At 33.5% G+C, this 13,164-nt stretch overlaps 1 protein-coding gene across 5 annotated transcripts in view; it reads right to left on the minus strand.

Moving 5' to 3' along the window:
* Positions 1-10,445, minus strand: part of LOC130614588 (GTPase Obg-like) — a 49,941-nt gene extending 39,496 nt beyond the window's left edge. For 2 of the 5 annotated variants that reach the window (XM_057436018.1, XM_057436016.1), the window contains exon 1: positions 10,336-10,360. In XM_057436018.1, coding sequence (XP_057292001.1) covers positions 10,336-10,344 — 9 coding nt within the window. In that variant the 5' untranslated portion in view covers positions 10,345-10,360. Of the gene's footprint in view, positions 1-504; positions 1,920-10,297 lie in introns of those variants that run through there. The other 3 variants (XM_057436014.1, XM_057436015.1, XM_057436017.1) reach the window with 3 other exon arrangements.
* Between the last annotated feature and the right edge of the window lie 2,719 nt (positions 10,446-13,164).

A 13,164-nucleotide genomic window follows, 5' to 3' on the forward strand; every position in this document is an offset into this window, starting at 1 on the left:
CAAAAATTGCATCATGCGGTATTTTGCGGTTAGGATAAATATTAAAAATTTTAATTGCACGGTTTAAAGTAAATGTGATATTTTATAAAGCGTATTTTTAAAATCAGGAAAACTAATTTTAGTTTTTGTGCCGTTCTTTTAAACACTCACAGCTCTAGTCTGGCTTTTCTTGCAACGAATTTTGATGCATTTTCATTTTGCAGTTGACAGAACAATATTTTTGCGGTATTTTAATTTCGCGAACGAGCAAAAAATAAATTTTTCGTGAAATTTTAGTTTTTTAAGTCTCACCAAAATTTGAAATTTATATTAAATGCCAGGTGTCGTCTAGGGGTAATAGTTATTACTAGTCGTTAGCCCGTGGAAAATCCGCAGGTTCGCCCGTCCTTTTTATACCGCATTGCGTGCTTTTCGCTATTGCGCAGCTAAGCTACCATTTTGAGTGACAGACAGACAGACAGACAGACAGACAGACAGACAGACAGACAGACAGACAGACAGACAGACAGATACGGGCATTATAATATAGATTAAATAAAATCACGCACTACTAGGTTCTACAGTGTAAATAGAAAAAAAATCGTTTTAATTGAGTCACTAAAATGTTGAAAAGGTACCTTATAACATTCACCTAAATATTTAGAGCCTAAAACCAAATCTTCTTTTTTTTAAAGTCAATTAGCACTAAAAAAAGTCTAGTCTGCTAGACCAAAATCTGTTGAAGCATATTCCGCAAACATTGACGTGCGGTTTGTCATCCATGGTCCATATTTCGTAAAGTTTCCCACAAGTACATTCTTGTTCCCGAAGAAAGATTTAGATAAGTCTGCATCAAAGCAGGGCTCGTAAAACAATGGAACGGAGTATCTATCAGTTCCTATGTCAATAACCCTGTGGTTGGTAGCGACAGCCCTTCCATCTAACATATGGGATAGCAAAGCCCCGATATTTACTACCAAACGATCTTTTATAGCTGGAACATCAATCCATTCTGTAATTCCTTTAGGTTTTATTTGTAAACCGTTATTGCTAAAAGTGGCTAAAATAGTAACCATTGCGGTGTCAAAATGCTCACCAGTTACAATCGGAGTGTCTCCATCCATTGCTTCTTTCGGAATACTGCTTAAATCGTTAACTCTTGTCGGATAATGTATCAATCGTAAGGTAGAAAGAGATGACGACCCGAACAGATGATCAAAAGCATTTTTGTCAAAACCAAACCCAACGGCCAGCAGGTGCAAAACTTTTTTAGCCGTTTGAATATAAAAAGCACGGTACTTCAGCATTACCTTTAGAAATTTCGCATCCATTACTTCATCTTCTGTGATTGGCCATACGTTTTTTTCCTCCACAATATTGCGCATGTATAGACGACCATTGGTTGTCTTTGTTAGATTTATTATTTCTGTAGGGGTCGGGAAACTCCTATCAATAACTTCACGCTCAAACACTCCCAGCTCGTATGCTTCTTTATAGGAATGACCTCCTGCGATCAGTGGAAAATATCCACGAAAATGATTTGGATTGTTCTTATTAAACGCATTTTTTGCTAACCTCATTTTATTTTTCAAAGGTTGGTCAAAAAACCATTTGGTCCAATATAATAGTTCATCCGGGTCAAAATCTTTCACGTGAATTAAATAAGCAAAACCTACATTTCGAAATGCAGTAACTAATTCTTGTGACACCTTATTAAAGTTCTCTTCAGCTTCCGTCAAATTAATGGATGGTAATTTAAAGGTGTCTTGTCCGTTGTTCCTATTTTCAATGTTCAGGGAATCGAGGATGTATTGAAAACTGTTGTTTAAAATTTCCAAATGACGATACACAGTTATTGCAAGGACACCAACAACAATAAAACTCGCCGCTAATAACTTCATGACTTCAACTCTCGCGAATAAACGTTACACAATTTAGTGCTAAAAAAAGATTTGAATATATATGTAGGATAAAATTTCAAAGTTATACAGAATTGACAGCATGACGGGGGTGGGTGGTGAGAAGAGCTTGTTTGTTTTTTATTTAAAATATTGGAATTGCCCCTTTCCACACATTTTTGCTATAAACGAATTCTGTAGTATTAGCTATGCAATAAAAACAAAAACATCGATTGACGATCTAACAGTATCTTGAATCCTTCACCAAAAATGAATTTGCAATAAATTTCTGCATATAGAAATTGGAAATTTCCAGCACTTTGCCGTATACGACCTACTATTGTATACAACCTAGCAAGACACTTAAGCCGTCTGAAATCATGAGTCAACAACTAAAAAAAATTCGCCTTTACACTGGATTTTGCAAATTTATACGGATTCAAAATGTAAACAATTATATAAACGAAAAGGTCTCTGAAAAAGTTTTTTTCCAGATTCGATTAAATCCGTAATAATTGTTTGAATGCGTATAAACTTTGTAAGAATGTAAACTGATAATAATAATGCATTATCTTGTTATCTGAATAACTTAGACATAAAACGAAAGTGATAATTTTAAAAATTCATACGTTTTTATTTATTTACGCGCATGCAACAAGCGTGTAAACGCAGTATAAATGTTCGCCACAATAAGATAAAGCTTTTTGGTATGAAATCTTTATGGTGTTTAAAAAATAAAAAATTAAAGCTTACCTCTCAGTTTAAGAACGTTTATCTTATCCTGTTTATACTATGTTGAAAATTAGTAATTTAATATTTATTATAAGTAAAATTCGAAACATATAAGCAAATAGAAGGCTACATTTTTTTGTGTTTACAACATGTTCCCTCGTCAAAAGCCGCCATTTTGTCGTAATTTTTTCGGATTAAGCCCAGTTTGACGTCATCTCCCGGCAAAAAAGGTTCTTTGAACATACTGCCCATTAAACGAAACTTCCAAGTTCCGAAAAGAAGAAAAGTACGTTGTTGAGCTGTTCCTAGGGCTTGTCTATTATTATACGCTTTTTTTTTATAAGAATATGAAATTCTTAACCAGGCTGATCATTATTCTTATTTAGTATTTAGTTATTATTCCCTATTATTTTAAACAATAGATCTATTATTGATTTCCGCCGACGGCTACGCGAGGCGGAATCTTTAAAATCTCCTTAAGGGGGATACAGAGACAGTGAGACAGTGCAGCTAGGCTGGACGCACTGGGTTGCGATATTTTGGCTTTAGGCTAAAACATTTGCGCGGACCCTACCATTGTTATTTTATTTCATTTTTGTTGATTTTTTGTTATTAACTGAAAAGCCAATAGGAAAGCTTCGTTTCGTTTACAACTAATAAGAATACAGATTGCAAACTAGAAATTAAAAAAAAGGTTGCGAAGCATTTCGCAAGTTGCAAGCAAAATTAAACTATCCAATACTTTGTCCCTGGCAATTCTTGTTTCTTTGGCGCCAACATCTTTTGAAATACATCAAAATTGAATATCATAGCGTAGAAGAACCCTGGGGACGAGGTAGGAAAATGAACGCTGTGCAGAACAATTCGTTGCGCAAAAACAGTTTGCTTTTTTTGCGCATATACTGCGCGAGTATTTGATGTGCGTGGGATATTCTATTCAAAATGTGCAAGAAAATTAGATTACGCGAAACTAACAAAAACGAATAACGCGTATTTAAGTTTTGTACCACCTTTTCCCACAGAATAATAAAAGTAAAGAGCGCAATACAAAATTACACTTTTAGCAGTATTCCGAAAGATATGTAATACACCAAGTTGTACAACCCGCAGAAGTTGGTCCTAACGTTAACGATTTCGTAGATGACCTTACAACAAAATAGTATTTTTTTCACGTAAAAATACCGGCACTAGAAGTCCCAGAATCTGCTGGAACGAATTTCAAAAATTCACGGAAAACAATAAAAGAAAAACAAACAAATCAAAACAGTTTTTTAACTTTATCAAGACTTATTAAATAGCTTCAATTTTGGGCAGAAAAAACAATAACGGTTTCACTCACTCCCATTGTACACAATCTAACAGAAAAAGAAAACATTCTCATATAGCGAAGTTTCCAGTGCCTTTAAGGGATGGCCGAGTGGAATGGAATTGATGGCGCTGTTTTTTATCTCATAAATAATTAAGGGTAATTCGGAAAGTATAATAGAAAAAATTAAACAATTTGGCAACTTTACTAATTTTATATGCAAAGTTCCAACCATACCAACAGTTTCCAAATCTGACAAAATCATTTTAAAAGTGTTTATTTTTTCAGGATTTGATTGATGCAAAGCCAATGAAAATTAAATAAGTTTATTGTCCTAGACACATTCAAAAACACATGCTTCTCATCATTTGTTCTTTTTTTCAACCAACATTAATGTAATCACCCAGAGGGAATTACAATGTCTCTTGATTGTGTTTTAGAAGCTGAGTACACAAATACAAAATTATTACAAGTGCTGAACTTTGGCAGTCATATTTTGCAATCAGACCAAAAACTATGCTGAATCATGTCTATTATTAAATTCATCACTATAGAATAGCACCTTGGATTCTTTGTTGGATGAATAAAATGATTGACAATTAGTTTATCGTAAATAAAATGGTAATTTTTACAAAAATAACACACGTGGGAGGTGGACAAGAAACTGTGATGTAATTTTTCCTGGTCTATTATTCCTGAGAATTTTCTAAAATAAGAGGGTGTCAATAAGCTGCAAACGCCCACATATATAAGGGCGAGTTCGGGCAACTTTTCGAATTAAATTAGCGGTTGTCTTCGAAACCGCCCGCACTTTCCCGAACTTGCCTGGAGCATTCCCAAAATTCAATTCCTTGTAACATACCTTGTTGCCGATAGTTGGAAAAAAGTGATTTAATAGAAAGGAGTTAATAAAGTTATATATAAGTTATTTATCAAGTAAATTTTATCAAAAACCATCAAAAATAGTTCTTTTAGAACTTTGCTACCACATTGTCAGTTTATTTTGTGGTCTATGCGGGTTTTTCGGGCAAATACTTGAATTTTTTTCAAAACGCCAAACTTGCCCAAAACCGCTCGCACTTTTTACGCCTTATGCAGCTTATCAGCACCCTCGTTCTAAAATTACAAGCAGTTTCAAAGATGCCCACGCCTTTTAGAGGACGTGTGCGGCTTGGGCATCCTTGGAGTTCTGTTTAAATGACAGTTTTAATGTCGTTTTAAACCTTGTTCTCATGGAGCATATACGGACAACTAATTTCTATTAACAATTACATCGCTGTTGGTTTGATAGCAAAAGTGGATATTTTTTTTAATTACTGAACAGGTTACTTATATAATAAATAAAAAACTGTGATAAAAAACGGTTGGTCGGCTCACTCTAACACCCAGACCTATTTGTTTTGTCTGCGCCCTAGCTACAGGTTTTCCTATATCTGGCTATCAGTTAGGTAGTAATACAGCTTCTCCATATGTATTCTACAAATTTCTTTCAATTCTTTTATACAAAACAGAGCTCTAGCTAGCTACCTTTCGTGTGATTAAGCCTTACCTTGATTTGGATAAAATCAATTAAAATCGATAGTATTGTATTCTTACATCCTCTTAGAAACAATAAAATAAAACACAGCTCGGCGCGTTTTAATTGTACAAATTACTTCAACAATTCTTTACAAAAGGGTAGCTTACACAGGAGCTTTCCAACCCAACTCAAATCTCCAGAAAATGCGCACCAACAAAAAAGCTTAAAATACACAAGTAAAATCGATTAGAAACAGGACTAGCAATAAATTATTTCAAAGAAGAAAACCGTTTCAATACTATTATTTTTCATTAAAATACAACTATAATAGTATTAGAAGCAAAATTGCAAAATAATTAATTAATTATTTATACATTAATTAGCTATAACACAAAGAAATAAGGCATATCTTAGGACTGTAAAATATACGTGTCTAATATGCCGACTATCGTTCCTTGTTCACAGCACATCCCTCTGTGTGTGTTCAAGGTCGGCGGACTGTAATCTGGACCAAAAGACAGGGGGGCTGGACTTATACGTTAACCCCTTGGTTCACACTTATTTGTTTTATTAGCAAAAAAAATACCCTAGCTTTATGTGCAAAAATATCAGTCCTATTTCTTTACGCTGATTTTATAGATTTTTTTTATCAAAATTTTGAGAATCTCAATAATTCTCTTGGTATACCTCGCGTAGCAAACGTGCTCCATAATTTCACTCAATTGATCTTCACGACCTTCTAGTATTTTACGTTTCTTGGCAAAGCTTCGGACTATGACCAAAAGCATTTTGAATTCTGGTTGTAAGGAGATCTATATGGCACTCCAAAGTCACATTAATAGAGTTATCTTAAGATAACAAATGTTATCTTAAGATAAACTCTATTAATGTGACTTTGGAGTGCGTGCATATTCACATTAATCTCCTGATTGTAAGATAACTCGATTAATCTTAAGATAACAAATTATCAGAGAAATATTGTAAGATTTCTTGATCATGGTAACATTAACGACTTTTCTACCTTTGATGTTAGCGCTATCTTAAGTTAACTAAAGTTATCTTAAGATAACTCTATTAATGTGACTTTGGAATGCGTGCATATTCACATTAATGTCCTGATTGTAAGATAACTTGAGTAATTAATGTGATAATTATAACTTTACTTTGTAGATATCTTGAGATTAGAGCTGTTATTAATACAATTTGACGATATTTTTGCTAACTTAAGATAACTCGTGTTATCTAAAGATAGCATTATCTAACGCGTTAAATTACGCAATAAAAAACAATTATAGCGTTGAAGTGTCAACTTCGTTCCCAGTTAGTTTTACATTTTAAGCGGGAGACTTTACCATGTGCGTTGCGATTTTGCGTGTAAAAAAGAACATAATTTTAGAAGATACAAGGCATTTCAGTAAGATTTTTTCCGAAATTTTGTAATGTATAAATTTTCAAAATAGTCATTCTATTTGTGCCTTCAAGTTGGGCAACATACCGTACTTTCCGCGTGTTAAAGTTTAAAACACGTTTTTGTTTCGCATAGTTCTTGAGTAATCTCCAGTTTTCTCGCAATCTTAAGATAACTTTAGTTATCTTAAGATAACTTTAGTTAACTTAAGATAGCGCTAATATCAAAGGTAGAAAAGTCGTAATGTTACCATGATCAAGAAATTTTACAATATTTCTCTGATAATTTGTTATCTTAAGATTACTCGAGTTATCTTACAATCAGGGCATTAATGTGTATATGCACGCATCTTAAAGTCAATTAATAAAGTTATCTTAAAATAACATTTGTTATCTTAAGATAACTGTATTAATGTGACTTTGGAGTGCCATAGAGATCGTCCTTTGGCTGTGCTTGTTGGGTTTTTCTTTTAGGGTTGGCTTGCTGGTGGGAATTCCAGAATAGTTTATATTATAGAGGTAAGAATTATTGTATTTCGATTAGCTGGTGTTGTGTCATTTAGCTGTTTGCACATGACTTTGTCTAGTCACTAAGCTAGCTAAAGAATAGTTAGAGAGTAGAGTTAGCCACCAGAAGAGCAAAGTTTTTAGTTGGGTTAATAGTTGGCCAACTGAACGTAGATACCCCTTTTTCTTTAGTTTTACAAGAGTTTTAATTATCTATTTCGGTAACTTTCAGATTTTTTATCTGAAAGCTTGGGCACTTTGTCGAACTTGCTTGGTAAATTCCCTAAAGCATTCACAAAATATTTTTTTCAGTTTTTTCAATCACTTGTCCCTAGCTACAGGTAACCCCATCATATAGTATATAGTTAGCTAGCTAGACATGTTTCATTGTGACATGATGGTGTTTATATTTCCAGACCCTAAACGCAAATTGACAGACTAGAAAATGCAGGTGATAAGCCATAGACTATTTTATTTCAAACTTTATTTCCAAGATTTGTGTATTGCTTACTTATATACTATGTTATAATCATTTTTTACATCTATATTATAACTGGGGCATATATGTTTTTCCCTAAGCTGATAAAATCCAGACCAGACTTTATAATTCACGCCGGCACTGCAATTGCAGGCCTTTCCAGGAGAAGCAGTGCACACACCCAAAAGCACACCTGAAATACTTGAGGCATGCTTTTTGCCACAACCGTATAAAAATTTTCCTGAAAAGGCCTGCAATTGGCCTAGGTGAATACCCAGGTGTTAACAAAAATTCTTGATTTACGTTGGCATGTATTCGCCGACATGATTTTTATTGCAGTTGGATGTGACTTAATTACATATATAAGTTTTGTTCTCATTTTCCTATAAATTTTGATTACAATACGATCACAAACAAAACACAAATTGCCAACATTAAACGCAAATTTTCCAACTTAGACCAGACAAATAGTGGTTCAAGTTGGGATTTTTTGCCAACAAGAAATAAATTGGATTAGAAAGGCTGATTTTTGAATGCCTTCATAGACTATATAATTCAAATAAAGAACGCCTGAGGCTGAAAAAGCGTAAAAAGTAAGAGCGTAAGCATCTGCTGAAATTTAGACGTTCTTATGAAAAACCTGACCCTATTAAAATAAAAGCAAGCTTAAACTTAAAAGAAAATATGTTTTTTCGTCTTTCTGGTGATATTTTAGTTAAATTGCGTTTTATCAATGTTGTACAAATTTTTGAATGAGTATATAACTAAAAAAATCAAATATTATCACAAGTAGTAATAATTTTTGCATTTTTACATGTGAAATGTGTTGTAAATACTGTGAATAAAATCATGTATATATACTTTACCTATCTTGTATCGTTTTCTGTCCTGATGGTTTTAAAATTGGATGGATGGATAAATGAGGGATAAATATGATTAAATAGTAACCTTGTGTAACTCGGTTTGTGCTACAATTGTATTATTGTTCCTTATTTTTTGAATGTTTTTCTTTTTTAGATCAGCCTTTATTAAAATATCCACTGTCACCAAGGGTAAGAGTAATACCTAAATACTGAAACATTAATGAACTTGTTCAGAAGTTCAATTTTACATAAAAAGATTTGTATATATCATGAAATGTCCAAAATTTTCTAGATCAATTTCGAAAACATAGAGTTAAAGCTTTTATTTATTTAGAGAATACTATATGTAAAATATTTTAATTATTTATTTATATATAGACATTCTTTTTTTAAGAACATGAAAATGGAAGAAAGTCTTGCAATGTTTTTAACGTTTTTACCCTATAAATATTCTTGGGAAGTTCTTAATTTACCGTAAATGATGAATAAGCGCCGGGGCAGGGACCTTATTTAATTTTGGCCATTAAAAATGCCGCTTAATTGGCAGGGCGGTCAATTAGAAGTAGTGCTTACTTAGCAGGGTGGGTTATTTTGTAATTTACAGTATTACCGTAATTCGTTGATAATTGCTACAAAGTGTAGCACTTGGATTTGTTATATTTTTTTAATATTTTTAGTAAAAAAAATTGTAGTCAAGCTTCACAAAACCTTATAATAATCTTAACATGTTCTTAAATTTTAAGGTTGCGGTCTTACATACTTTGTTTCGTCCTCAGAACAAAAGATATACGCTGGGCTTACTTTTTTAAAAAAAACTTGTTAAACTTTGGTTGCAGATAACATGCATCACGTTTTTGTTTTCTGAGAATAGTCTCACACTATATGACATATCTTAATCCCGTACTGTAACCACTTGGTTAGATATAAAAACCGCTTTGTATATACAAAATCCTGGGACGCAGGCTTAGTCAGCGAAATTACTAACCAAGAGTTGACGTCACAAGCCCTACACCAGGAAGGAATTTATTTACATTCGGGACACAAGATGGCGGCCGGCATAAAGCTACCTAACGTTTTGCAACATCAACAACGAATATCTTGCAAACATATTAAAACAAGTATATATAAAATAATATTGTTTTCAAAATTGGTAGAATACTTTGAGTTGATTTTTGATTTTTTTTTTCACTGAGACGTAAGCTTTAAGCTTTTTAATTTCATATTATATTTCCAGACCTTCATCCAGGGGGGACCCTGTTTTTAAGATGTTTTGAGATGTAAAGGGGGGGGGGGTCAATATGAAATTAGACGCCACTTCAGCATAAAAATGTATATTACATGTCTTTTTGTGAACACATTTTTATCCTTAACACTCCTGTTTGCATTAAAAACCATGCATAAATTGTGCCACATTTGACTTAGCTACACATTTGCAATATGGTATTACGGAAACATTTATACGATGCTAAAAAATATACAGTTGCCTGATTTTACTGTAATTATATTTCAGCCGAGATTTTATAAACAAATAAATGGCCCTATGTCAGTGACATTTGCAAGCATCTTAAGAGCCAACGTTTCAGAGACAATTCAGAACATTTCTGTTACCTGAAGAGTATTGTTAACTGAACCAAATACGCGACTACCTGGAGCATATCGGCATTGTCATCATCAGGTTACAAGTAGCTGCACTGATCGTTTTCGCAATCTGGCCAGAACAGATCCAGCTAGCACATGATGCGCCATTATAGATATTGCGCGCATGGGGGGTGGGTTCTAGCTTACCATGGACGGAGGGGTAATCTCAATCAGTTGTTGTAAAAACGAAACCGGTAAGTTATAAATCATATTTTTATGTACAGTTATTTTTATATTATACGAACTGTTTTTTTTAAAAAAACACCGTACGAGCCTAATAATTGTTCCGTCAATTGCAAGAATGCTTCAAGAAATTTAAATACCTGGAAGACAATGTTACGTCAATTCATAAAGGAGTGTTGCAGAAGGATTGTTGTTGTAAGCCACCTTTTTGCTTATATTGCTTTCGAGGAGAGAAAAGATACGCTCAAAAACGAAAAAGATGGATCCACCTAATCAAAAGAAAAAAGCAAGATGGCTCAATGTGGAAACCAGCAACAACATTAGAGTTTGTGGTGATCATTTTGTAGCAAAATTCTATCAGAAGAAAAATCGTGATCCTGCTGTAAAAAATGAGATATTCATCCTGTCTAACTGATATTCCACAAAGAAGAGAGTTCCTGCAAAGAAACGAAAAAATTAAAGAAGCACCTTCCACATCATTTCAGTTCACTCCCCCACTGTAACCGATATTACTGGATCGAAGCATAGATGAGTCATCATGAAATGCTTCAAACAACGCTAGAAATATTTTCTCTTCTCCACCACCCTCTGTTGACCATAGTCATTGCCTTTCAAATAATTGTAAAGACGTGACTTGTGTCGATTGTGCATGTAGAAAGATTTAACTGTGGCACCAAGCTGTTTGAGCTATCCATCAAAAACGATAAACTGTCATTCAGAAATGAAGCGCTGAAATCTGATAAATATGATAATAGCAGATTAAAATCACAAAACAAGGAGTTGAGAAGAGAAAAACTTTTCCACACATCACATATGGCATGGCAAAAAATGAAAACTGACAATAAAATGAACTTTTACACAGGCAATACATCCATCCAAGCTCTACACATACAATATTTGAACTAGTAAAAGAATATTGGAAGGACCATAGTATTGCAACCATCCACAACCACTAGATCTTTTTCCAGGTTCAATAAAAGAAAACTCAGTCTTAAAAATAAATTTCTTCTCACCATAATGAGACTCAGATTAGGACTTTTAAATCAACATATATACAGCATATCGTTTTAATATATCAGCAACAACAGCTGCAAATATTTTCAAGACATGAGTTAGGATAATCACAAGGACATTGGGTAAAGCTGTCATTAATTAAATACCATTTGAAGCTATTAGAGGGCTTCAAGACTAAGGACTACAATAAAGTGAGAGTAATTTTGCACTACATAGAAATGTTTATAGAAAGAGCAAAGAGCCTTTTATTGCTTACTAGTTGATAAGGTCCATGGAAAATCTACTTAGGCAGAAGAACAATGAAAAAGGGTTGTTTTAGATATTTTTATGACGCCAGCAGTGCATATACAAAATAAATTACGAAATTTAGCTTATCTGTTGCCTGTTACGTGTAGAGGTTAAAACGACGATCAAAATAATATATAGGATCATGCGCTTTTGACACTAAAGGTTAAGAAGATATAAAGGTTTAAGAAATTTTCTGACGCCAGCAAAATCTCTTGAAAAGTACAATTTTTTTAGAAGTTTGTGTACCCGTTGCCGTCGTATAGATCTGGGAACGCTGATCAAGAAAATGTATAGGATCGTGTACTTTTGTCGAATGGTTGAAGAGATATTGGGTTTTTAAGGTTTTTTAATAACGTCATCAATCTCGTCCATTCCAAAATGGATTCGGACACCCAGGTTTGGGAAACTTACCCAATTTAGTCCCTTGTTGTCCTTAGATACCACACGCGGTGAAAAATGACTGACGTCACCACCTCGTTTCTAATTTATTTGACCTCAAAGTTATAACTGCAATGCAATAGCTTCACCAATCCTAAAACGTATTGACGTCAGTCTAAATGCATTGACGTCGCGTTTTAACGTTAGAAAGATTAACAAATTAGACATAACTTTTTCCGCGACATAAAAGATAAGGCCCCTGGAAAAATCCACTTAGGCAGAAGGACGGACAATGGGAAAGATCTATCATATAAATTTTAATGACGTCAGCAAATATTTTAGTATATTGCACACTGACCCTTTACCAAAACATAAATTTGAAAATGTCAAAAAAGTACATTTGTGAATTTCTAATTTAGCAAAAATGTTCTTAAAATCTTACACAAAATGTCGAATGTCAAATCCCATTAAACCCCCCACACAAAACTTACACAAAATATAAAAAAACCTAGCTTGCAAATTGTAAAATCTAGTTGATAGAAATTTACAACAACGACACTCACACAACCGACAGTAACAACACTTACAGTTACAACACCGACAGCCACAACATCGATAATAACAACGTCAGAAATAACGCATCTCAAATATGTCCATCTTTTTAGTGATTACGTTGAAAACCCTTTAATATTTTGAAATGTCAAAACAGCAAGTTTGCAAAAGTTAGCACAAATCAACAAAAAAATGTCTTTTTCCTGAAAGTTTATGCAAAAATACCAAAAAGCCATAGTTCGGAAAACATCAAATTTAAATCTAGAGTCATTTCGGTTGCATACTATCCTCTCCCACAAAAATTTACACAAAGAGTCAACGGATTAACAACACAATTTTTTTTTGTATGATGATCCATACTGCGCTTTACAAGCAAGGAGTAAATTTCAAATCAACAAAGATCCTTATTTTACAGTTTTTTC

Source organism: Hydractinia symbiolongicarpus, chromosome 11 (assembly GCF_029227915.1).
Source record: "Hydractinia symbiolongicarpus strain clone_291-10 chromosome 11, HSymV2.1, whole genome shotgun sequence".
Taxonomy (NCBI): Eukaryota; Metazoa; Cnidaria; class Hydrozoa; order Anthoathecata; family Hydractiniidae; genus Hydractinia; species Hydractinia symbiolongicarpus.